This window comes from Drosophila gunungcola (assembly GCF_025200985.1).
Source record: "Drosophila gunungcola strain Sukarami chromosome 3L unlocalized genomic scaffold, Dgunungcola_SK_2 000002F, whole genome shotgun sequence".
Lineage (NCBI taxonomy): Eukaryota > Metazoa > Arthropoda > Insecta > Diptera > Drosophilidae > Drosophila > Drosophila gunungcola.
The window spans coordinates 416,722-443,049 of record NW_026453178.1 but is presented as its reverse complement, the minus strand read 5'-3'; the positions used below and the strand labels follow the sequence as shown (position 1 = coordinate 443,049).

Below are 26,328 nucleotides of genomic sequence, written 5' to 3'. Positions count from 1 at the left end.
AGAGAAAGACTTTGTTCACAATGGGAGTAAGAAAGGAAAGGCAAAATGTCGTCGCCGTTGTCGTGTGACACTGAAATGCGGATACAATAAAAGTTTATTTTGTGTGTGTGTGTAGGTTTTCCCCCCTCCCATCACCCTCTCCGTTTTTTTACTTCTTTTTTTTTCCTTCCTGTTTGGTAGCTTTTTTGGTCCTTTTTTCATGGTTGACAAGACGCGAGGAGCAGCCAAAGTGCACCCCATGGAGCAATCACTCGGTGCCAGTCGAGCTCCTTGCCGGCAGCAACAGCAAAAGTATTGGTTAGGGCAACAAGGACTCACACGCATTAACGACAGCTGCTCCTTACACACACACACACACTCGCTTACACTCTCCCAAACACCCACATCCATAAAAGTTTATTAAATTTACAAGGAACTTTTATGCAGTTACTTTTTGACATGCTTCCTTGTTCACTTTCTTTTCATAAAATTGACAACGACAATGTCTGTGTGTGCGGGTGCGGGTGCAAAGGATTTCAATTTAAATGAACTTGCAGATGAGCATTTTATTTTCTTAACATTCAATAATTTTTTGTTTTCAGGTCATATGGAAAATTACAAAAGCCGAGCAGATACATATATGCATATATGTGTGTGTGTTTGCGGACGAAAAAGGCTCAACGGACCAAATGGCATTGAAATACAGCCAACAACTTGTCATATGTCACATTTTGCGGCTGATTTTGCGAATATTTACGTTGTTTATTTTGCGGATTTCTGTGCTGTGGTGAGACCTGAATAGGGAGTCGCAACTGAAGCTGAAGCTGAAATTGAAACTGAAACCGAACCGAAGCTGAGGCCGTTATCTCGTCTCGTGTTCGATCCGCCAACACGTCGTCGTCATCGTCGCCGGTGAAAGGAAGTTGACCTCTAAAGTTTAATGCATTTAAATAAATCTTAAAAAACAGCACATTAAGCGAGACAAAGCTGAAAGCGAAAACAACAAAGTCAAACAAAAAATGAGGGGACTGTTGAAGTGGAGCGGAGTTTGGAGGGGCGTAATGTAAATTGAGAAAATTTAAATTTTTGCATTTTTTAGTCGGCGGCAATTAAACAGCCTAGCCATAAAAATATTTGCCAAAAGCCGGTTGCCCCGATGACTCAGAACTGGTTCGATCCGATTTTTTGGAATCCAGTCTGAAATTCAGTTTTTATGGTGCCTATATTGGGATATTTTGTAAAGGGAGTTTAAATATTAAAATCTTTTGCTTTTGTGTTGAGAAAGTAGAGTAATATAAAGATTGACTTTTTTAAATAAAACAAAGCCAAAATTATTGTATATAATGTATATGATTTCGATTTTATATATAATCTTGGAAAACCTTTAACTTTTTACAGATACTTTTCAGATTAAGTTAAGAACTTAAAAATATACGTTTATTAAAAATTAATATTCAAATTAGAAAGATCATAAACGCTATAAAAAGTAGTCTCCCAAAAAGGCCCTAATTTTTCAATAAAAGATCATTAAATCGATCATTAAATTTGGTTATGAAAAAATATTTCCTTTCATTTAGAAGGTCTTACTAATTTTGTATTTTACTGCATTCATAATTGACCTCCAGCTGCACACATGATATTTAATATCCGTTTGTTTTTTTCCGCCCCTGATGAGTAATCGTATGCGTATTCATAAAGATGTATAATTATATAAACCCTATTTCCCGCCTTTACAATTCAGATTGATTGAGTTTCCTCTGTCATGCTGACGCATACGCATATATGGCCGAGGTCTCGACTATCTATTTCAACGGTGAAACGGAATAAACGGAAAAAAACCGAAAGTGATTTGCATTACAAAACTCAATTAGAGGCGTCAAATAGCCTTGTCCCATAGACTCACATCCGCCCACACAGATGCAAATCCAAAAGCCCGCTCCGCTGAACCCATTGATCAAATTTTGATTGACAAGTCGAGTGGCTGGGCTGTCTTGCTCTATTTTTGGGTTATATATTTATCTTGTGCTCTATTAAGCAAATTCGTTTGGCATTTCATTGATCTTATTGTTGCCATCTGGCAGACCATAATTGCATCATTAACGACAATTAACTGGGGGGGGAGGCAAGACGAAGATCAGACACAAATCCATATTGACAGGTCACCACAGAGAATGTAAATGATAGAGATGTGGCGAATTTGGATTATAAGAAACCAAATATTCCATACCCTACGAATTTGCCTCAAAAAGAAAATAATATTGATATTTTGATATATTTAAAAAGGTAAAAAGATTGATTCACTTAAAAGCGGTTGTGATTGTCGTGTATGTATAAATATATTTGCCTCAAAAAGAAAATATATTTATATATTTTAAGTAAAAAATGCTAAAAGTTTGAAAGACGAAACTCGAAAAAAAGCGGTTGTATTGGGATTATGAATACATATTTTATTTCCTTCAGTATTGAATATATTCAATATATATTCTCCCTCGTGCACCTCTATTGTGTATCTTTTCAAACAACTCCGCTCCAATACTCCTGTGGTTGCTATTGAACAACGTCGTTAATTGTGCGCAAAAAATATGAGATACATTTATGGGTTGAGACAGGCCAGCGGATATAGGCACATAACCGTTGTACGATTATGAAATATGAGACTCAAAATGTAATTAGAGCTCTCCTGCAGGTGTTTGTTTTTGTCATTTAAGATTTTGAACTTTGGCTCTGATGTGTTGATTTCAAACGGAAGTGAAAACGGCAAACATTTAAAGCTCCGATGCTCCCACTCGATAAACACAAGATAAACGACTGTGTTTCTTGGGTTTTTGGGTTTTCGCATTCGCATTCGTATCTGTATCTGAATCTGAATCTCAGAGCAGACAAGGTCATTCGGCAGCAGCTTGGCAGTCAAATGTTGGCCAAAAGTTTTCCTTTTCGCAATTTGACATGTAACAGGAAGAAGAAGCCTCAAATTGAAATTTAACAATTGCTTGTGTGTGTTTTTGCGTGTGTTTTTGCTGCCGACAATCTGACAGCCTCTTGAGTGAAATAATTCTTGGCTCGAGTGGTGAAGGCCCTTCACAGATATTCGAAAAGCTGCTTACGAATTTATTTCCACGTGCGAAGCGGGAAAAGACATGGCTTTTATTTATGGTCTTTAGCTGACAAACGGCGGAAAACGAACTTGGCATAAATAAAGCTTTAGCCGCGAGAAAACCATTTTTTATTAACCAAAAAAGTGTTTGTTTTTAAAAGCTTTTACACTAAGCTTATAAAAATCCCATTTGTGTAGATTAAAAAAATACTTATTACCAAATTCCCACATTTAACTCTTGCTGTTAAAAACCTAATAATGTATATGCTCTTGAACTCACATTATCCCTACCCATATTTGCCATTAATTTTAATATTCATTTGCCATTGTTTGGGTTGTAATTTTTTAAGCTCTCTTAACTCTCAGTTTAACAAACTAAACGAGCCAACTTTTTAGGATTCATTTTTGCTGTGCATATGGAAACGTTGTCATTAGTTAAAGCAAATATACGCACGTAAAAAACAAACATTAACAAAACGAGCTACTGCTAATTTTTCATATACACATATTTGCATAAATTAAAATGTAATTATAATAGTGTTTTAAAAAACGCAGGAAATGATTTATGCATAAAACGTAAAGCCCGAAAGATTCACGAGACAGCAAACGAAATTGTCGCTTTCCATGTGAAATATATGTAAATATTCCCATTTTTTTCTCATGTTGTGTTTGCATTAATAATTGCTACAAATAAAATAAAGAGCTATTTAAAAAAATGATGTATATGTGTATCATAAATTTTACGAGTGAGCTTTTTTGTAGCGTTTGGCATTCGCTTTTTAATTTTCAATATTTAACTTTTAATTGTGGGCAATCAATTTGGAAGAGACCAGTCCCAGGTCCATGCAGTAAAATATATCAAAAATAGTTATCCCAGCATTCGTATACGTATAAATATGATTTTTTATATGCGCCGCGCCTCGGCATCATTTATCAAACCAAATATTTTCATCTGTCAAGAGCAAAAATTGTTATTGAACTGAACTCATTTTTAGAAAGTGAGTTTGAGTCGAAGTTGGTCCGCACTTTGGGGAGTCATCGATTATGACTTTGAGCGTACGTCCGAGTATACTCGTATTTACATATACTCGCATGTATGTGTATAAACTGGCTACTGTGCAAAATTGACTATTCACCGAATTGAAATTTCAAGAACGCTCTCGAAAAAAGCCACACAAAAAAAGCTCTTACAGTTTTCCCCCCCTCCTGTGATTTGATTTGTTTATTTATGTTTTAAGCATTTTTGTTTGCCTGACTTTTTTGCCCCATCATGGCCAATCCAAAAGATGGAGTGAATATTTTTTAGTTTTATGCCAGGTCATGGCCCCACGCACAGTTGCCACGATTTTACTTTCATTTCTAATTATGATAATGTTTCGCAAGTGATCGGGATCTCTCAAAATTTCGTTGGATATTTTGAAGAGAAAGTACAGGTACTTGGGCAAATTATTGAGTTAGGAAAACATTTAATTTGCTGTAAATAATTTTGATGACCTCGAAATCCGCTAACTGACATCGCTGACATGAAAATAAGTTGCTCGAGTTGTAGAACATTGAATGCGAATCACTTAGCTGTTACTCGGGCTAACTTAGTCTTTTCTTTTCTCGGTTTTTTATGCGCAAAGTTCAAACTACTTAAGACAATTATTTCCGGCACTTTTTCTTTAGCTTTGCCATAAAAACTGGCACAGAATTGTTGTGATGTTTGCCATATTCCTGTTCTGGCAATTTGCCTGTCGCATTAACTGAACTCGAACGAACTGAAACTGAACTCGAATTTCAGAGCAAATCGCTGTATAATTCCAATTATAAACAATTACCTTGAGTGAACCTAAGACGCCCCGAGTCACAGTTCTTATTTTTTGTGTTTCTCGTTCTGTCCTACTAACCTGAAACGAAAAAAAGAGAGAAATTGTTTGGGTAAAGTAAACTTTTTAGCACTGATATGCGAAAAATCAGCAAGAGTTTCGTTTTGGGGTGGTAAATTTAGAGTATGACTCACTGGGCGTATGAGCGATTTCGGAGCGATCCGGTTGAATGACACCCAAGTGGGACACCGGTGCTCAGCGCCGAGTGCAGTCAGCATTAAATGTTAATATATTAATGATTTGCAATCGCTGCGGCGAGACTTTTCTCGGCCCGCATTGTGGACATTGGCCAACTTAGGCGACAATTGGCTGCTTTTAATTGCCAAGTAGAGCTCTTGAGCTGCCGCGATTCCAAACCATTCCCATCCGGTTCACGGCACCCTAATGCGGCGGCAGATCTCGGACTTAGACTCTGTCTGCACACTGAGAAAAATATCTTTCTTTAAATATTTAAAAGCAAACAACTTCATATTTAATTTAACATGTTTTAATTTCTTTTTCTAATTAAAAGTTGTATTTATTTAGATTCAAGGCTCTATATTTTAATATAAAAAATGTTAAAAAAAAGGTATTCATTATTGTGTTATTGTGTTTGTATATATTTGCGTGATCTGTTCTTTTATATCCTCTAAGAAAAAATTTAAAAATAGTAAGAGCTATCAAAGAACATTTTTTTTTAGAAGTTTTAACCAAGACTTTAAAGAAAAGAGCGTTTTCTAAGTTTATATATTCTACATCGTTTTAAAAATCATTAATTTTACTTTCCCTTATAAAATATGTTGAAATAAACTTAATCATTCTTATGCCGATTGTATATAAAAGTATATGCATTTGTGAATTTCGTTCTTTTACATTTCTTTTAATTTTTAAAATCTTTAAAAACGAAACCAGAAAAAAGAGAACATTATTTGTCTTTTTTTTCACTTTCCCAAAATGTCTCACAAAAAAAACTCCCCATTTTTTCCAGTGCAACTCTCCGCTATGGCAATTCATTAACGCTCCACATGCGAAACGCTGCAAGTCCGTCTCGGACTCTGGTTCAAAGAAAAAGTTGCTGTGCCAGTTTCGGGTTTTTGTGCAACAGTTGCAGCTTGCAGCTTGCAGCTTCATGCCTGCAACTTGCAACTCGCAGCCTGCGAAGTCGAGTCATGATTGTCAGTCCGTCCAAATGGACCGGCGTTGGTTTAATTATTTAATTTTGCGCTCATTTGCATGAGCCAAGCAGCCAGTCGCCGCCTTTCGCAAGTGATTTGCATCCGAGACTGTTTGTGCTTGCGTTTGTGTTTGGATCCGTTCAGTGGAGCGCATTCCCCCGAAAAACACCCACGCCCAACAGCGATCTATGGCCAGTGCCAGGCGAAGTGGAAACCGTGGCTGCGGTCGAGACCCAAGTCTGAGCTGAACCTCAGGCCAGAGGTGCCCCCTGCAGGCCTCGTTTCGATTTGGCAGTGTTGCACGTTTAATCCGCCGGTTATAAAACACGTCAACAGCCATGGTCAGAAAAATAGGTCGGGAAAAGTAAGCACCCAAACTTACCATCAACCAAAATGTGTGCTTAACTTACAAAACAAATCATTACATTTAAAAACTACATTTTTTTATGATAGTAACATAACAACATTTATTTCTTGGTTAAATTTCATGAAATTTAAATACTTTTTTTAAATTCTATTAAAAGCCAACTTTCATAAAAATGAAAACATTATTAGATGGCTTTAAGATGGGGCTTTTCTACATATTTTAAAACCAAAAATTGTAAACTTAATTAAAGGAAATTATTTGTGACAAAATTCAAAATTTTCAAGCATCAATGTTTCCATCAATCGCTGTATATGAAGCCAACTGAGTCATAGCTACAGGGCAACTTTAAAAGCGGAAACTCCGCCTAACGCCAAAGTAACTGTGAACAAAACGCTGAAATTATCCTCTATTAAGCTAAATTCACTTTAAGTTCGTAAGCATTTCCCCGTAGCAAAAATTCAGTGTAAAAAAACAGTTGGTGGTAGGTCTGCCTTGGCAACCATTGCAATTTTACAGCCACTGCAGCCCTCGGCCCAATATGTAAATTTTTCTATAAAAGCGAAACCAAAACAGAGACAACAAAAATGTTAGCCCCCAAAATAAATTCAAATTTTTTATGAATCAGGGAAAGATGTGAGCACGTGGGTGGGGTAGTGCGTGCCTGAATAAAAGACTTGAATGGAGTTCAGCTATAGAAAAAGACCACTACAAATTGTGCACTGCAACAACCATTAGCAAAATATGTAGAATGGTAATTTAAAACTAATAATTATTATACAGCACTAAACACTAAACGTTCAGTGATTTTATTTTACTATTTTGAAAACTACCTATAAACAAAATAGAAAGAAAGAAAGTATATTTATGTTTGCTTCAAATATTCAACTGAATCATTAAAAACATTATAATCATATCAGCTATATATATTTTAGGTCTCTACTAAATTTTTTCTCTGCAGGCTTAAAGATCCAAATGAAACATTTGATTGCATTTGAAAATACCATATTAAAAACGTATACATAATGTATTATTTTTTGTCCAAGTGACATTGCCCACGTTGATGATGCTTCTGCTGTGGACGTTGTGGATATTTCTTTGGCTGGTCAGCACCAAAGCCTGCAGAATGTCTTTCAATATTTTATGCGTGGGCGGAGTGGAGGAAAGTAAGACGTCGACACACTGACATACACAAGATGCTGAAAAATTAATGAAAATGCCGTACCAAATTGAAAACAATCAAGGCGCAGGCGGATAGAGAAGGACAGACAGATGTATAACGAAAGAGACGGGTGGAGAGGGGACTAGAAAGAGACGGAGGCGGAGTGGAGGCAAGAAAATGCAGTTGACCAAATATGCGCAAATATTGTGGTTTGAAAAGAGCAACAACAAGGCAAAGCCGGTAAAGGCAGAAATAAAGCGTGGCAACAAGATGATGTTAAAAATGATGATGATGATGATGATGATGATGATGGCTAAGAAGAAGCCTCTCTGGCTAAAAAAAGAAAGACGTAAAACGAGAAGAAGCAGACAAAACACAAACAAGCAACTTGAAAACTTGATGTAGGTCAAATATTTTTTCTTGTGGCTTCCAGTCAACGCCTGCTAAAAAGTGGTAGAAAACTGAAAATGGAAGAGGGTACCGGGAACTCGTCTTAAATGTCTGCCCTGGGCATGTGTGTGTGTGTGTGTGTGTGTGTTGAGTATCTGTGTGAGCGTGTTACTTTCGGTTTATAGGCCAATGCAAGATGGCAAGTTTATGAAGCATATGCGGAAGCAGAACTGAAAAGGGGGGTGGGGGAGGGGGTCTTAAAAAGTCGCACCCTCTCACATGGCACATCGCCCGGGGCTATGATGAAGTTTCCGACATTGATGAGGCTGCCAGAGCGGAGCTGCCACAATAACCAAAGGAGACAGACAGCTGGGCCGGCTCACCCGAGCTCGGCTCCTTTTGAGCGTTCTTAATTGCCGAGGCAAACACAAAAACAAAACAAATAATGGCCCACCGGGAGAAAAAAGTTGCTCAATGACCAAGTAGCCCAAAGAAACTTCCGTTAGCTGCAGTTGCAGTTGTTTTAAATGATTGTGGAAATAGCAGAAATGCGCAATGGTAAGCTATTTTTAATATGACACCAGTAATTGCCATTAAATTGATGCTTTTACATGTTGATTCAAGTCTTATATTGTCGAAATGTGCTACAGGCAAACAATTAATCACAACGTTCTCTTCTAAGTTGGTTTGTCCAGGAATTTAGTCAGTACCAATAAAATTGACATTAAAGAAGATTAATTAATTGCCAAACCCAATTTAAAACTATATTTGAATCACTAATTACTATTTTGTAATCACAGCAAACTGATATCAGAAACTTTATTATAAACAAAACTTCATGGAACGAACACAAACATTTTTTATCAGTTTTTAATACAAATGAATAGAGCAAAAAACCCATTTAAAGAAGTAAAAAAGTCATATCTGATATCGAATTATTTGACGAGAAATGATTCAATTATTTATTATTATTGTTTATTGCAGCGTGCCGAACAAGAAACTAACACTCTTTTTGTGCGCTTCGTCACTACAAGTACTGCCCTCCATAGTGATATAGATCACAGAGTTATTTTAAGGATGTGCATTTAAATATTTTAAGTTGGCTGGGCCCACTTATAGTTAGTTTTTGTGCCATATGAAATATGCTTTAGCACCTTGTCCTCCATTTGGGATTAAAGACCACAATACCTTTAATTTCTTACTCTGAAATCAAGCAAAAGAAATGCCAGTTTCAATGTTCTGGCATCTGGTATCGGGGGAGGGCTGAAAACTTATTTACTCGCAAGATTGCAACCCTGAGCAGATGAAAAACCCCATGCTGCCAAACCCACTGAACTCCTGCCAAATTGGACCATGAACGTGATCAATTATTTCCCATTGTTGCGCATTTTGTTGTTGGTGTGGCTTCGAAATCAATAACACAACAACGGCAAAAGCAAAAGCCAAGTCAAGCGGCCAAGCGGCCAAGCAGCTCAAGAGTCAAGGCTAAGAGCGAACCGAACCAACTTGAATCGAGTTGCGTTTCGTTTTTGTCTTTATCAGAGACCACTGCGAATTAAGCTTAAATAATAACTGTCCGGAGACCGCAACAAACACACAATTATGAGCGTGGCCAAAAGGCTACAAATGCATACAAAATCAAATCACATCACATCACATCAAATATCAATGTCAGTCTCCAGTCGTTCGTTAATTGTGACTCGACCCAAGCGACTGTGTCAAGATGTTTGTTGGCTATAAAAAGATGATGGCGTTGCCTCGTTGACTTGTGGGCATTGCTTTGTTACCTTCTTTTTGTCCGTCTGGTCTGCTGACCCCACGGCAATTAGACGAGAGGTGTTATGTGGCCAAATATAGATCGATTGGGCTCAGTTTTTTAACTCGACTGGCTCAGTGAGCTGGCACTTTTTTCTGTCAAGATAATGAAACACTTGAAAAATGAGCCGTGTTTTAGATTCCGTTTCTTTCAACCTATTGTTCAGTTGGCTTTTGCAAGTGGCTTCCGCTTTTAAAGTTTGCTTGTTCAGCTTTTCAATTACTTTGGCAAACTTTTTGTATCGCCTGTTTTTCTGCCGTTTTTTTTTGCTGACCTTTGCTGCTTTTTTTGTTTATAAGTTTGCTTTGTAAAATATCTCGATCGGTCACGTAAGTGGTAGTTAAATATGGAACTTAAGATATTGAGTCAAACAAAAATGGGGAAATATAGTGATATTGTGTTACAGATAAAGCCAAAGCTTACCTAAGCAAATGAAATATAAATGAAGGTTTGGTTCGTTTTAAATACATATGATAGAGAGGGTTAAAGCAAAAGAAAATAAAGCATTTGTTTTGAAAATGAACACTAAACGACGCTCTGCATAACAACTTATTATCCGTCATAACAATGCAACAATAACATTAAGCGATATTTATTAATAAAAACCACCTGATAATAGAAATATAAAAAAACGGTAAGATGAACTTTCCTAAACTTATAATTTGTATTATTAAATAATCCAATTAAAATAAAATCAAGCAGTCTTCCCATTTAATTACTCGCAAAACACAATGGAATGTAGTTTTGCATTTCCCACCAAAAAAAAAGTTTAGAGTAGAAAGTCGAAACCCAAGATTAGTCTGTTCAAATTTTTAATCATTTGCAGTTAAAGGCCGTTCAAACTGCTCGACTTTCCGCTCGTCGTCGCAATTGAATTAATTCAATGTGAACTTAACCAAGAAACAACTAATTTGAGCTTAGAGCGCTCAAAGGAAATGGCAGACATCAAGCAAAATGCTGGGACAATGATGCCGAGTTGCTGGCCAAGTGAAGATACCGTTTTTGGCCAGGCATTATCGGCTTTTGTCCAGTTACTTCGGCTCAAGCTCCATTCTTTTCAATTTCGTTAATGGATTTGCTTTTGTCTTGGTCTAAGCCGTGAAATGTTTTAGACCAAGTCGTAAAACTAATAATGGCAATAGTATAGTATGTATGCAGGTACTTGGAATCGGGTATTTGGGTAGCTCAAATTAATTTGATGTGAACTAGGCATTCAGTGATTGCAGTAACCGGGCTAATTGGTGGCCCGTTTTTTTTTTTGTTGTTTCTTTGGATTTTTTTAGTGGTTTTACTGGCTTTATATCTTTTCCCCTTTTGACTAATGGTGACCAGGCCCAGCATGTGTGCCGCCAATGATATATAATTAGCCAAGGCAAAAAGGCAAATTGGCTGACCAATGTCTGGGGTTGAGTTTAAAGCCGCAAACGCCGAAAGCAAAGTAGTCTTCTACCCCCCTGCCACCGCCGACATAATGTTTTTACAAATTGCAGACTAATTTGGTAAGGGCCTTTACAAAAAGGCCAACACTTGCTGTAACTTATGGCCCTCAGCTCTGGTCTGTATATGTATACCTTATACATACATTCGTATATGTTGCACATTTCCTTTTGAAAAGTTATTAGCGTGTTGAGCGCCATTTTTCTTGCTTTTCTTTTTGATTTAACATTTTTTATTTCCACCCCGCATATACATGTATTTTTCTCTTTTTAGCATTTTCATTAAAAGACATAAATTGTGCAGAAAAATGTTCCTCTACTGCTGGCGGCTAAAGAATGTCTGTAGCTGTAGCTCTATCTGTATCTGTATCTGTATCTATGGCTACATGGCTTAATGTATCTGTATCTGTGTATCTGAGTCTGGGTCTGGCTGAATGGGTGGCAGAAGGAGTATATCTATGTGTGCATGTCGAGTGCTTTATTTTTCAGCCTTTGCGCTTTTTATTTACGATTTTTTTCTCCCAGCAGTTTTGAATGAATGAAAGTTGCACGAGTGCAGCGAATAAATGAAATGAATGAATGAATGAATGAATGAGTAAGTGAGAGAGCAAGTGAACGAACGAGCAAGTGAGTAGGTGGCAGCTACAAGAATGTTGCAAATGGCTCAACAAAACGCTGCATATTAAAATATTTGGCTAGCAGGGGGTATACACTGTACACCAGTGCGTATGCTCAACATTTGCAATTCGTTGCATTACGTAGAAAGGAAATTAGTCAAATGCCGGTGACAAATTGAATAGCGAAAAACAATCCCCGACTGTAATGGAATAAAAATACTGCTTACCGAGTCAGCGGAAGAATGTTCAGGCTGGGGGGTAAAAAAATAAGCTAAAGAACTCTGCACCTGTTCACTGCGGAAATGGAAGACTTTGAAGTGCTCAGTGGCCACAACAAAAAATACAAAAAGAAGAACAAGAACTTGAGAATATAATATTAAATACTCAGACAGGCCAAGAGTAAGCTACAAAATTATGTGTTCTTCTTGGGTTTAGCTAGGGATTAACAACAGTATATCGGTTGACAAAAGGGGAAACAAGATGAAGGTATAAAAACATAATAGTCTGCACCTCTAAGGATTGCCCTTTGCTAACAATCTTTGTGAGTATTTTAAGTTTTGAAAGAATTTAAGAAATAAAATACTTACAAATTGAATCTAATTTGCATTGTGATTTAAAGAATTGTCACCATTATACAATTATACATTTTAAGAAGTTTATACAAAGCTTTTCTGCCTAATAATTTAGATTATGGCATAAAAAACTGATTAATTAAAATAATAAACAGAATTTAAAAAACTGATAGCCTTGGCAACATTCCGTTAAAAAGTATAGGTTGGACATAAAATTTTTAAGAATTTAAAAACGTAATACAAAAATTTGCTTTAGTTATTACCCAAAGCCTCTGCTAACGCATTAAGCCAACCACAAGCAACCATTAAATCCACTGATTCTACCACTTAAACCCACTCTCTTTTTCGCCATTTCACCGGCGATTAAAGAATTCTTACCAGCCCGCGCCCACTTAAGGTTTTCACTTTTTTCCTCAGTTTCGCTTTTCTTTGGCCATTAAGTTTCGACGTTAGTAAACAAAAACAAAAGATAGCCGTGCGCAGTGTGTCCAACAATTTTTACCCATTTTGTTGATGCGACGTCGTAAACTTTCATGTGCCGCCTTCGCTGCCAACTTTTTGGTCGTGATCTTTCACTCACTCACTTTTTCCACTCGAGCGTTAGCGATGCGTCCAACTAGCTGACAAACACACACGCCGAGGCATTCAAATTAGTTGTGGGCGCTGTTGCCTGCTTTTTTCTTCATTTGACTCTTTTGCCCCGTTGTAATTTCAGGCAACACACGTTCGTGAGGGCCCAAAACCAAGCCCACCTGACCACGCCCACCTGCCAGGCGGAACACGCATAAATCTCGCCACTATGTCAATCGCATCAAAGTCACGTAATCTATGTGACATTTTCACTGAATCGTTAAAATTGGAAAGAGCGGTACTGCACTTAGTTTCACACAGAAAAAAAATACACAAATTTGCTTAAATACTTTTGGTTAATTTAAATAAATTTAAAAAAAATTTAAGTTTTTAATGTCAAAGAACTTGCACGTGTCTTAAAGTTTAGTACCTAAACTCAAATAATGATTTGTAAAATATTTGGGTTGCTTAATGTATCCTTTAATTGTTCCCTAAAATTTTTAAGCTAATAAAATTTACACTACAAATTTTAAAATTCAATTAGCCTATGTTCGCTTATTACCTTCTAAAAGCCCGCATCTTCCAGTGCACTTAAATTCCACTATCCCCGCAGGCTCGAAATGAATAATTCAAGTAGCGTTCGGCAAATGCAGTTAGCTGCACATTTGCTTAGTAAATTGTTTTTAAATCTGTTTGTCCATGTCCGTTTTTGGCTCATCAGCTGGCTAACACTTCACGGCCAGTCAACACACTACAAAGATGATTAATGTCAAAGTCAGCGACAGGGCAAGCCAAAATAAGAAATTAAATTTTTCGTTAAATCCGATCATTATGTAAAAACGAATTGAGTTCTGCCTGCGCGAAGGCTTAATCAAATTTTTCACACGAAAATGTTTGTAAAGCTTTTTGCTTAACCCCACTGCAAAAAAAAATACTGAAAGAAATAAAAATAAAGCTTAACGTTGCTCAGACCGAAACACGATGTGCAGAAAAAATGGTAAGCACACACCCCATGAACTCTCACACATCTTCGCTTTAAAAATGGTAGTTGTTGCATTTATTTTCTTCCATTTGATGCAATCTCTTGCCAAGTATTGTAGTTTCAGGGAACAGGAAAATTTTGCAGCTTTGTCTGTATCTCGGAATTAAATGCATCATAACTACACGCAAACTTAGCTCTTAATCTTCTTCCTCAGGAGAGACTTTCAAGGCCAGAGAGCTTTTCATTACAGCTGACAACACCCATGCTCGACATCAGTCCTTGACTCTTGTACAAATTATTGATAAAAATCTGTTACAAAAAACAGACAATTAAAATTAACAAAATAAAAAAAGAATAATAGTTTGTAATAAACTAACAAAGAGACCGCGATTAATTCAAAATTTAAATACCTCTTCATATTCAATCAATGGTTTATTATATACAAAACCAGAAAAAAATAAATTTATAAATTTATAAACTTAAATTTTAAAAGAAGTATAAATTATTGTGTTTGAATTTTACTTTTACATTTTTTCTTTTCTTAAAATAATACTAACAAGAAACTATTAAACATTCATAATTAAATCCTCTTAATTTCAAATTATATAAAAATGCAAGAAATTGCTAAATTTTTAAATAAAAGTGAATGTTTAATTTTATACACTTTTCTTACTTTAATTCAACCTATAAGTTACTTTAATTTGCATATTTTGTTATGATAACAATAAATTATATGCTTACATTTACCAACATAAATTGCTCCCTGTAATAATTTTTCTTTAGTGGGTCTTTGTAAGCGATTCACAAGTCTCCTTTTGACAGCTTTAAGAATGGGCCAAAATGATTTGTGCGAGGCCACGACAGCAACACTTTCCATTCACGCCCGCGCCTTTCGCTTTTCTTTCGCAAACAGTTCTCAAGTTGTGCGAAACTGGAAATTAAAAACACTTAATGTGCACTTCCGGTGGGGGCAGATGGAAATTCCGTAGATAAACTATATACTCCAGATCCCAGACTGCCATAGACTGAGCTGAGTTGCTGCTGTCGGAGTAGCACCAGCAACTTATCGGAGCCATCAGCAACAGCAACAGCAGAAGCAGCAGCAAAAGCAACATCTACGACGGCAACATTGGCGGACCAACAACATTTTACGTTAATATGTTGGTTTGTTTGTCTTTTGTTTTTGGCTCTAACCCTTTTTTGGCACGTTTTGTCTTCTGCCTTTGTTGGTGTGTCGTGTTTTTTTTTTCACTCCACTCTTTCGCTAAATGTTGTTTACTCTTTGTCATTGTTGGTGTTGTTGCCATTTTTCTTTTGTTTTTCCCAACATTGTTGGTGCCGCTGCTTAACATTCACCTACTTTTCACCTTGTTAGCCACGTTTGAGCAGCTGAAGCAGCAGCAGAAGCATCAGCAGCAGTAGCAGCAAGTTCTGCACTTGGCCCTGGCATCATCAAAGCCAACAGCGGAGGCTTCAACTGAAATTAGAAGTTGACGCAGTGCAAGAGTAGAAAAAACAGCAAAACTACCAAAAGCAGCAAAAGGCGGCCAACACAATAACGTACAACGGGACGAAAGGGGCAAAAACAAAAAGCCAACAATACAAAATGCACAGAGAGCCAAATCAAGGAATAATGCGAATTTGGCTTAAGAAGGCCTACACTAAAACATTTGACAAATAAAAAAAAGGAAACAATTTAAGAATTTACTTAAAAGGTAAAAAATATACGATTTTAAAACAATCTGTAACGTTTCTACTTTCTAGTTACATTGATTCCATTATTTATTATTTATTTAACAGGTTTAAGAAAAGTTATTTTTTATATATATATATTTATAAAAATATTTTGTGCTGGCCTAAATTTAAAATAGTTTAACTTTTTCATAAGATAAATTTACTCTATGAATTTTAGACCATGACTCTCTTAACACCTAACATTCTTTTGAAAATCATATCTAACTCATAAAATGTACATTTATTTATGTTCATTTTAATAAATTTCAACTATTAATTTTTACTGCCAAATATAAACATGTTTTAAACATGGAAAAACATATTTAAGCTTTTTCCCCCAGTGTAGATCCACTCTCCTCGGCAGCGAGAAGATGAAAACTGAGCTCTAAGTAGAAAGTTAATTAGGCTTAAATGTGCGAGAAGTCGACGATGACGACGGCATTGAGTAGGAAACACAACAAATACAACTAGAATAATAGCAACAATAGCCAAAGAGAAGATGAAGCAGAAAAGCCAATTAAAAATTCTTATGCTTTTGCTTTAATTTTTTCAGCAGCTAGCTCGAAGCCAATGGCTAACAATAATTTCAGCCAAAACTGCTCGGTACGACGGCATCTGCTTACTGGCTTGCCTGCTTGTTAATTAATTTTTATGCATTTCTACAAATGTTCAATCCGAAAAAGTTTTTGCCGATGCGGACTTGGCTTTTTGTTTGCGTGCAGCGAAGCGGGCCAATCAATGGCCAGCGAAACTTTCGTTTCGACTGAATTTCACTCTTGGCCCAAAGGCGCCCACAGAAAATCGCCCAGAAATCACTGCCGCCGCCGCCAACTTGGTTGACATTAATTGGACCCATTAAACGGTCTTCGCTAATAAGTTGGCATCAACTAAGTTTCGGAAGTGCCGCTCTAGCTCTTCCGGCCATTCGGTCATTCGGCCATTGTTGCTGTTGTTCTCGGCCTTGTCCGGCGGACATCTGGGCCGGAATCGGAACGATTAACACTCGTATTGTTTACGGCGGATTGTGTGTGCATGTTTGCGGCCCTAACGACTTACCAATCTGTGTCCCAGGTTCACTTGTGCCCGGATTAACCGCAGCCGACAGATGGAGTCGCGCTCTAAATGCAGGGATTTTGTTAACACAAATTAACAAAAGAATAATACGAATAATTTATAGCTCTTTAAAACGCTTAGGGGTTTAACAGTATAAGACTAACTATTATCAAACAGTATATTTAATTGGTAACGTAAGTTATTCAACAAATTTTATTTAGAAAAAGGTAAACAAAAGCAGTGAAGCTAAAACATATTTGTCCAAATTAATTTTAATATAATACTTTACAAGTTAATTGTTTTTTTCAGATGCTTAGATTTTGACCAGTTTAAGATTAAGCAACATATACACAAGATACAAGATAATATTTTAATTTGGAATTTAAAATATTAAAATAAGATTATTTAGAACTTTAATTAAGCTATTATCCAAAACATATTTTACAGCACTATATACTACAGCTTTAAAACATTTTGTGAATAAAGAAAGAATGAACATACAGTACAAAATTAATTGAAGTAGTCAATATATTAGTGACCAAGGTCTATTTTTGTTTTCGCATTTAGAAATCTCTTAAAATTTATTTAATACAAAATAAGAGAACAAACACGCAAAACATTTGAAGAAAAATTGTTGGTGGGCAAAACTTTTTAAGCTTGATTTTTATTTTTAGAATAAATATTACTTTTTTTTAACATTTAACCTAACATTTTTCAATTTGAACCTATTTTTCTCAGCTTACTTTCTTTATCCAAGGCTTATGAATATATATCACTGTAAAATCTGAGCCGCCCACTCCATATCCGTTACCATCTGGATGACTTCATCGAGAAGCCCATTCTCCAATCCAAAGCGACTGGCCGGGGAAGCATTAACGGGGCCTAAAGGTCGGGCCATCAACGCGGCCAATGGCGGCAACTAATTTGGGGCTTAACTCTAATCAAAGTTGAGCAGACCGCCCGACTGAAATCTCACGGATGCGTAACTGCAAGCGAGTGAGTGTGTGTGTTTGTGTCTGTATCTGTGTTGGCCCAAATTGAATGGATGGGTGGAAAAGGGTTACAGTGGGGTAATCCCAGTGGGCAAATGCAGCCACAAAGGGGTTTCCCACTCCCATTCCCATTCACAACTTTCTGCATGTGCCAGTCAATTTGCATTTTGAGGAGCTGCAACAGAGAAGCTGGCCACTGTTGCATAATTAAAATTGGAAAATTAATTTCATAATTTTCGCCAGCGCTTTCATTATTAACAGTTGTCCCAAAAAAACAATGGCTCCTGCTGACCAACATTTTCCGTTCTCTTAGTTGCCAGTTTCTCTGTTTTTCAGTTTTTCAGTTTTCAGTTCTCTGTTCTCGGTTTTCAGTTTCAGTTTTCAGATTCTGGCATCTCGATTCGCTTTTGTTTCCAGGATCCGAGCCTTGTACGTCCGTTTTTCCTGTTCTGGTCGTTTGGCTGGTTCCATTTATTATTTATGTGCATTTTGATGTGGAAAACATTCTTTTTCTGCATTTTGTTTGCTTTGTTATAGTTATTTTTCTGTGTGAGTGCAGCATATATATATATATACATTTTTTGTGTTGTTACATGGAGTTTTGCCAGTTGGAAATTTGTCGCTACCCGACAAAAGTTTATAGGGAGCTAGTATATATATAATACATACATATGTATATATATATTTTTTTTTTTTGTCCGTATTGTCATTTGGATAACATTGTAATGCAGCTGGACTGCAAAGTTTTGCTGGCCGAGAACTGGATGGACAAGCTGGAGAGCAATTTCCAGTTCACACTCCCGGCCATGTGGGTTAATTAGCAGCAATTTTCCTCCGTAAATAAAGGGAAATCACTTGGCAACGCACTGGCAGATCTGCAATAGTAATGTGGCCTTAGAGTTTCCGCACTGCCTTGGCAACTTATGGTACAACTACAGTTCCGATTTAACCCAAGCTTGGATATTACAGTTCCGATTTAACCCGACTTAATGAGGCCGCAGATGCAGAGTTGGCCAAAAGAAATCGCTGATGTAATGCCACGCACATTTGCCACAAGGCAATGCCCCTTCCACAGACTAACTGCCCATTGTGTGTAAATTTGTTACCATTTTTTTCTGCTTTTTTTTTTGTTTTTTGTTTTCTACGTTACCTCGTATTGCACATAAAGGTAATTTCTAATTTGCTGGTGTGTTTTATTGTTTTTCTGCCGGTTCATTTTATGGCGCCGACTTATGCAACACCTTGTGAGGCAGCGACGCATGCGCTCGAATTACACACATGGATGTGGATATAGATGTGGACATGGACTTGGACACTAAACTAAAACTAAACGCGTACCGCTCGCAGGGCCGCTTCGATTCGATGGCAGCCGTAAGAGCATAACGGCGTTCATCAATCACGCTGGTCACGTCGCAGTGAAAAAGACTGAAAAGAACTGAAAACTTACACTAACACAAAATGTCCAAAGGCGAGAATGTGCTCTAGTAAACGGAGAACTAATTGTGAATAATTAATGAAGTCTGGAAATTACGTACATCACACCTTGAAATTAGACAAAATCTTTATTCTTAGGTAATTCATTTTATTTTTGGATATTAAGTAGTTTCTTATTGGCGTATTAAATTAGGAAACACAGTTCTAGGAAAACTCATAGAATATTAAAGTGGTTTTTTACGAAATCAAGGTCTCGGTCTCAGAAAGTCAATAAAATCACTTTACTTTTTATTATATCTACTTTAGTTATTTTAAGCTTGACAGCATACACAAAAAGAAATATCTTTGGAAATGCATTACTTATTGAATTGAAGTTTTCACAATGTTGCCTTTTACATCAAAGACTTATCGTTATATAACGATATTAGAATAGTATACCTTTACAATAAGTCAATCCATTTTAATCAAATAAGTTTTAATAACATTTTATTTTCTTCCTTAAACGGGAAGGCCCAAAAAATACTTTGGGTACTTTCTGCACAAAATAAAATGTTGGAATCAATTTTATAAACATTTTTGTCTGTCTTTAAATGAAGTTTTTACATTTGCTTTTGCCTTGGGAGACTTCAATATTAATATTCTTTTTCATGCAATTTTTGCCAAGTGCAGCGAGGCTAGAGGGAATCGAGTGTGGCAGCGAAAGAACAGTAGCATCGACAACTGTTGCCAATTAGCGGCAACATGCAAAGCGCATTTGCATTGAACCTGGAGCTCTCTGTTCTGCCTGCTGGCGATGACACCGTTGGCAACAACTGAGCACTGAGCTGGAAAACGTAATCAGTTCAAGTCGCGGCACGAGATTAGCTGCAGGTAAGGTATAAGGTACAAAGGTATAAGGTATGTGCCCCCCAGCCATCCGCCCAGCTAATTGAGCTCTTCAGTTACAATATGCGGCAATAAATTTAGGATTTTTGCATACCTGCCTGCTGGGGCATGGGCTTGGAAAAGCCGGGAAATGTAGATCGAACTACCTGACTGACTTAAAAGTCGCCCGCACACGCACTGATTGCGTCATTTGGCCTCAAACCAGCGACGAGAGTGTTTCGATTTGCATAGTACCCAAAGGACCCAGAGACGAGAATATACATTTTAGCAGAAATGCAAGACTATTCGAGCAGTGGCAACTCCCAGAGGATTGAGAAATCCGTGAGCTATGCCTTGTATCTCCATCGGCGGGAGTTGGGGCGCCCCAAACGGCGGCTGATGCGCATCTGCAGCACCAAGTTGCAGCTGACGAATGAGCTCATCCAGCTGCAGCAGCGTCGTCAGTGGGAGACGGCCTTTGACCTCGAGTTCGACGCGGAGGCCAGTTCCCAGCAGATGAATGCCCTGGACCGGGAACGCGAGTACCGCGACAGGTTGCAGACCAATATGCGGCGGCAGCTCGAAAAGCAGCAGAAACGCAAGCGAAAGTATCTCCAGGAAATCGGCAAGCTATAGGCTATAGTCTATGGTCTAACGCGGAAGTCATTAATTTAATTGAGGATCATATTAAGTAATTTTAAGAACGTGATAACTTGAATAGACAAACAAGAAAATCAAGACTTTCACATCACATGTTACTGCTTTATTAAGGAAATTTAGGAATATTCTATACTCTTATCTACACATTAAGAATATTGTTTCGAAAAGCACCTCAGGGCAATATTTTGTGATATAAAAATAACATTATACTTTTAAATAAAATTCAATATAAATTTGTATACAAACATAACAATTTTATTAGTCTTGTATTAGAACTCATCATTAACCACATAAGGCTTATTAGAAAGACGTCTCTGTTTTTTAATTTTAATAATTTGCCCTATGCATAGTCAATTAGGAATTACTTAAGAATAATTGACACCTTTTGAACCATTTTCTTATTCCCTTGGAGACAATATTTTTTTCAAATCTAGGCCAGTGACTTTAAGCTAGTTTTAGCCAACCGAAATAAAGTACCATAAATCAGCAACAAACCGTGTCCCTGTGCGACTCCCACAACTCAAGAGATTGGGGCTGAGACAAGCAAGAGTGTTTGACTTTTGACACTCTTTCTTAGGCGGTAAAGGTGGGAACGACTGTCAAGTGCAGGATAAAGTGCAACATGATGACCGAATGGCGACATAAATATACCCAGTAGTAAACTTTGCATACTAATAATTACCAGATAAAATATAATTATATTTCCGTCAAACAACCACTATAAAAATAAAGCAATAAATTTAATATTTATTATCCAGTTTGTTGTTTTTTTTTGCTGACAGCAAAAAAGTTAACTCGAAAACTATTGTACTTACATTCCAATTATACTTAAGAGAATAATTTTTAGTCAATGCCATAAACTATAGATTATAAAAAACTATTTTACACAGAATAAAGCCTTATTTTTATTTTGAAGTGAAAATTGAAATCAGGGGAAAGAAAATAAAATGTTATTTTCATTTTAAAATTGTAGTCACTTTTTTCGGAGAAACCTTTTTTCACTATTTTGTTAGGCTGGAACGTATACCCGGATTTTCCCTGATACCTCATCGAAAAGAAAAGCGTCAAGAACAGGCAAGGAAATGCAACAGAAGCCGCTCAAAGGTGAGCGCGCGGCAACTTTTTTCAATTTCCTGCTGCCATTACGCAGAGCGTCGCAGCTGTGTGCCGTCCCTCTTGCACACAGTTTTCCACCTCCGCGTCCCCCTCAGCCCACTCAGAATTTTCCTGGCCATTGACGTTTTCCGCGTACGAAGGCTATGGTCTTTTTTTTCTCTCCGGTCGCGGTTGTTGTCTTCGCTCTCGCTTCTCGCTTGATTTGTCACACAGTCCCAACGGGAAAATAAACCTGTCCCCGTGTACTCGTACTCGTACTGTCTCTGGGCCGCGGAAAACCGGTATGTGCGCTTTCTTTTTGCTCCCACTGTGGGCTGAATGGGGGATATGAGGCGGGGGGCGGGCAAAGGTGGGCGGGATGCATTGCGTTTCATCTTAGCTCTCGTATTTAGTTGCAATTCCTTTACACAGACTCGGTTCTTGCACCCACACGGCAAGAAATGCAAAACGATTTAGCTACAAATTAACATAAAATAGTTCTTACTTTTATCCATTGGGGTGCAATTTTTAAATGTCATTTAATAGGTAACTGAAAAGTATTTTGTTTTAATTTTTGTAAAAATATTGAGGAATTTATTTACCATGAAAAAAAAAAACGCTTATTCAAAGAGGTTGGCTACACTTTAAAAACATTTATTTTTGCTATTGTTAATGATATATAAATAACATTTAATCTGGGAATAAATGTTGTTGTTTCTAGCAAGTCCCTAAAATATATATATTTTTTAAGTTTTAAATTTTGATTATGTTTAATAATACTATATACTATCTCCCTGTGTACCAACCCCAGTCCCCATCGCTTGTTTACTATTCTAAGTGCAGTATCTTGGCGAGTTTCGCTTAGTTTTTTACAGGCTTTTTCTGCGTCTGTTTTTTTTTTTTGTTGGCATGTCGGTTATTTATGCGCCTTGTTGTCCCAATTCTTGAAAAATACTACAACAAGCCTCGTGACTGCGTCTGTGTCTCTGTCCATGCACTTTAAGCTTGCTATTTTTTTTTGCAGCCAGCTATTTTTAATAAGCAATGCTACAAAAACGCTACCCTTCTGGCTTTTTGTTTCACTTACCTCACTTTATCCATCGGCGATTAAACGCTGCACACTGGAAAAGAGTGGGGAAAAAATAGTTTTTATTATTTAAGGCAAAATCAATATGAGAAATTCCGCTGACAGCGACCAGCTCTCTGCGTTTGTGCATATAAAATTTTACAACAACCCTGAGGTGGGTACTGACATAAATTTAATACCTTTTCAAATTGTTTTTCATAACCCATTTTTCCTATAAATGCTGCTGCACTCTGTTGGCCAGCAGATAAAGTGCATTTGTTTACTTTTCCTTTATTTTACGCTGCAGTAATTGTTGCAATGGCAATGGCAATGCCGGAAAAAACAAATACGAACAATGAAAACTAACCTTGCTCCGGCTTTTCTTTTCATTTACGTATTTTACCTATTTTCGGCTCATATCATTTCAGCAACTGCTGGTATATTGATGTTATGTGCTTTACAAATAAGCTGTTTTAATATTGATTTTAATACGAATGGTAATGTGGATGTTTAACTAACAAAGAAGCTTAAATCTCTGTTCCTGGCACTTTCCCTAATTTATCATTATTGATGCGATGGCTTAGGTAATGAAAGTAAATGGGGCTATTCGTAATGATATTCTCCTATTGACTACCAAGTATTTTAGGTGAAGATGGTTTGCTAAATCGTTAAGCGGCTTAAAATACAGAAGTTAAAACCCATTCTAATGCTGTGGACCTAACTAATTAAGAGGCCAAGAGCTCTGTTTATTTCTGTAGAGCAAAAGGCTTCGGAATTATTCATCAGAGTGGCTTAAACACAATTAATGCTTGAACGTTTAAATATATTAATGTGTGAAAATATGTTGGAACATTTGCTCAGTTAGCAATCAGCTTAAAATCAAAATGGAGAGCAAATAACTAATTTCCATTAACACAAACAGCAACTGGGGCCTTTAAAGAAGTTATATAAAATGCTCAAATAGTTGATTTTGGTTTGTTTTAATAAAAGTTCTATAAATTAACTGAACAACAATATTAAGCAACTTCTTAATAAATTACAATAATAAACATTGTTTTGGTCAGGTATATATTTTTTGAAAGTAGCTTACATTTTTTAAAAATTATTTAAATGTCTTATAAATATATAAAACTTCTTTTTCAAATAAATTTAGTTAGGGGATCATATAAATTTTTCTATGTTTTTGTAGGATTCAAAATTTTTGCCACTTGCCAAATGTTACCATTAACCCCTACTGCACCATCTCTTTGTACAATCGTCTTTATGTTCATTCAACCATGGGACAATGGAAAACTTTGGATTCCACCACCCTTTCTCAGTTCTCCCGATGATTTTGCTGCTACTACTGGTTTATTTGTTTTTCCAGTTTTTTGCTTTTGTTTTGCACTTGGGCTTCTTCTTGTTGCATTGAATTCTGCGTGTCAGCAGCAGCTGTGTTGCCCACTAAACAACGACCAATGTAACAACAACTGTAATAATAGCAAAAATAATAGCAAACATAACAAAAAACACACTCTGGCGCAAACAAACAACATTGTACAAATAACAACACTTTTTATTGCTACCAAAAGGGAGATGGTGTAGTTGTAGTCCAAAGCAGAAGAAGCAGGCCAGTAAAGGGGGAAATTTCATTGGGGTGGTTGGGGGGAGGGCGAAAAGGGGGCGGGGTGAGAGCAGTAAACACAAATAAACAATTGCAATTGTGTGGCGATGGTTGTAATTCTGTGAGCTGCTAAATCGTCTGTAAATACTTTTGTACAAGTTAACAGTTATAAATGGGCTTTTTATGAGTTGTGTGGGACAATATTTGTGAGCACACTACACAACACTGGACACGGGTTGAAGGACGGATGGGAAAATATGGAAGGAGGCGGCTAAATGGACCGAGCAGCCTTATAAAACACATGAGAGTGATGAACGCTGTGACCCAAAAGATACCCGGTAGTGAGTCTATTTTTACGGCCATTTTTAACTGTCATTGTAAGAATAAAAGGAGAGTCAAAAACCTGTGAGTACTTTATAGCTATCAACATCAAAGAAGCTCACATACCAAAAATTGGTACCGCGAACTCGTATAGATCCCGAGATCTAAGTGGTTGTGCTATAAGAATGTCCTAAAATACCCAATAAGAATGTTAAGCTAACGTTTAAAGCAGCTCTAAAAATAAAACGAATTTGGTAATCACAAACATCAATGAAGTTCGCATACCAAAATTAAGCCCCCGAACTCTAATAGAACCTGAGATCCAGCAGATTTTAAAAGCACAGCTATAAGAAAGAACTTGTATCCTGAAAGTTTATGGCTGATAATGAATGGGGAATCTTTGGTAATCGCAATAGAAGTTGGCATACCAAAGAGGGTACCCTGAACTCGCAAAGATCCCGAGATACAGGTGCTATATACAGTGCAATACAGTGCATACAAGCACGCTGTATATTACAAGTAATTGGGTATTTGCCGCCCAATGATAATGGCATTGAGTTGTTTTTGCTACTACCATTGCCATTGCTGCAATGCCTTCGCTCCACATTTTTCATGTTGCAGGCATTTGGCATCGCTTAGAAAGCCACTTGAGGGATATGGCTGAAGCCAAACACTTTGCTTATGTCTGTTTGTCAGTCAAGTGAAATCGTATGCCGCCTTCTCCAGCTGCTCCATGTCCAACTTTGAGTCCGAGTTGAGGTCCGAATCAGAGTCCGAGTCCGAATTCGAATACGAATCCAACTCGACGTTGATGTCTGTTCGGTGTCTGGTAAAGTGGCAAGTGGTTATTGTTACGATTTATGGCATACGCACAACAGATGCACGGGGGAGAGTTGAGTTGGTCCATCCGGGGGATTTTCTATTGATTTTTTGTACCACTGGACTGGAGATGGTGTAGTTGTAGCTGCCACTGCGGTGTTTTCTATTTGCTGCTGCTGCTGATTTGCCACACGTCCATAATAATGCTAAGAAATGGAAATCATAAAAGTCAACAATCATCCACGTTGGCCATGACCAGATTACTGCAGTCGGCGGTGGAAAATCGGAAAATCGGCGGGGTACGGTACAGGGTGTAGAGTACAGGTAACAGCAAACAGTTAGTTGCAGTTGAATTTGCGCGGCATCATTAGGAAAATTTTTGCGCTTTCGTCAAAAGAAATCAGGCACCAGCAGCAGCAGCAGCAGCAAAAGCACTACCATAATGATGTTGACGCTGCGTTTTGTGAAGGCTGGGTGAAAAGATGTGTGTTTGGGGTCGCAATGCAGGTGCATGTTCATCGGCCACCTTTAGGTTGACACTTTCCGATTGCTCGAAATCGACATCGATCATTCCGCGGGGGGGCCAATTGAAACTGAAATTTATACAACACTTTTGCATGCGACGGTGAAAGTAAAAACTGCCAGCACATAACTAGGCAGGCGTAAAAATGCAGCGACAAAAA

At 37.3% G+C, this 26,328-nt stretch overlaps 2 protein-coding genes across 2 annotated transcripts in view; one reads left to right on the top strand and one right to left on the bottom strand.

Moving 5' to 3' along the window:
- Positions 1 to 26,328, bottom strand: part of LOC128257281 (serine-rich adhesin for platelets) — a 122,039-nt gene that overhangs the window by 81,052 nt on the left and 14,659 nt on the right.
- On the top strand, positions 20,064 to 20,817 carry LOC128257292 (uncharacterized). The gene has a single exon (XM_052988246.1). It carries the CDS (start codon positions 20,376 to 20,378, stop codon positions 20,715 to 20,717), a length of 342 nt encoding a protein of 113 aa, XP_052844206.1. The 5' UTR covers positions 20,064 to 20,375; the 3' UTR covers positions 20,718 to 20,817.

Bases quoted from the DNA above. Each gene is read 5' to 3' on its own strand.
- LOC128257292 (XM_052988246.1), top strand. From the start codon at position 20,376: ATGCAAGACTATTCGAGCAGTGGCAACTCCCAGAGGATTGAGAAATCC.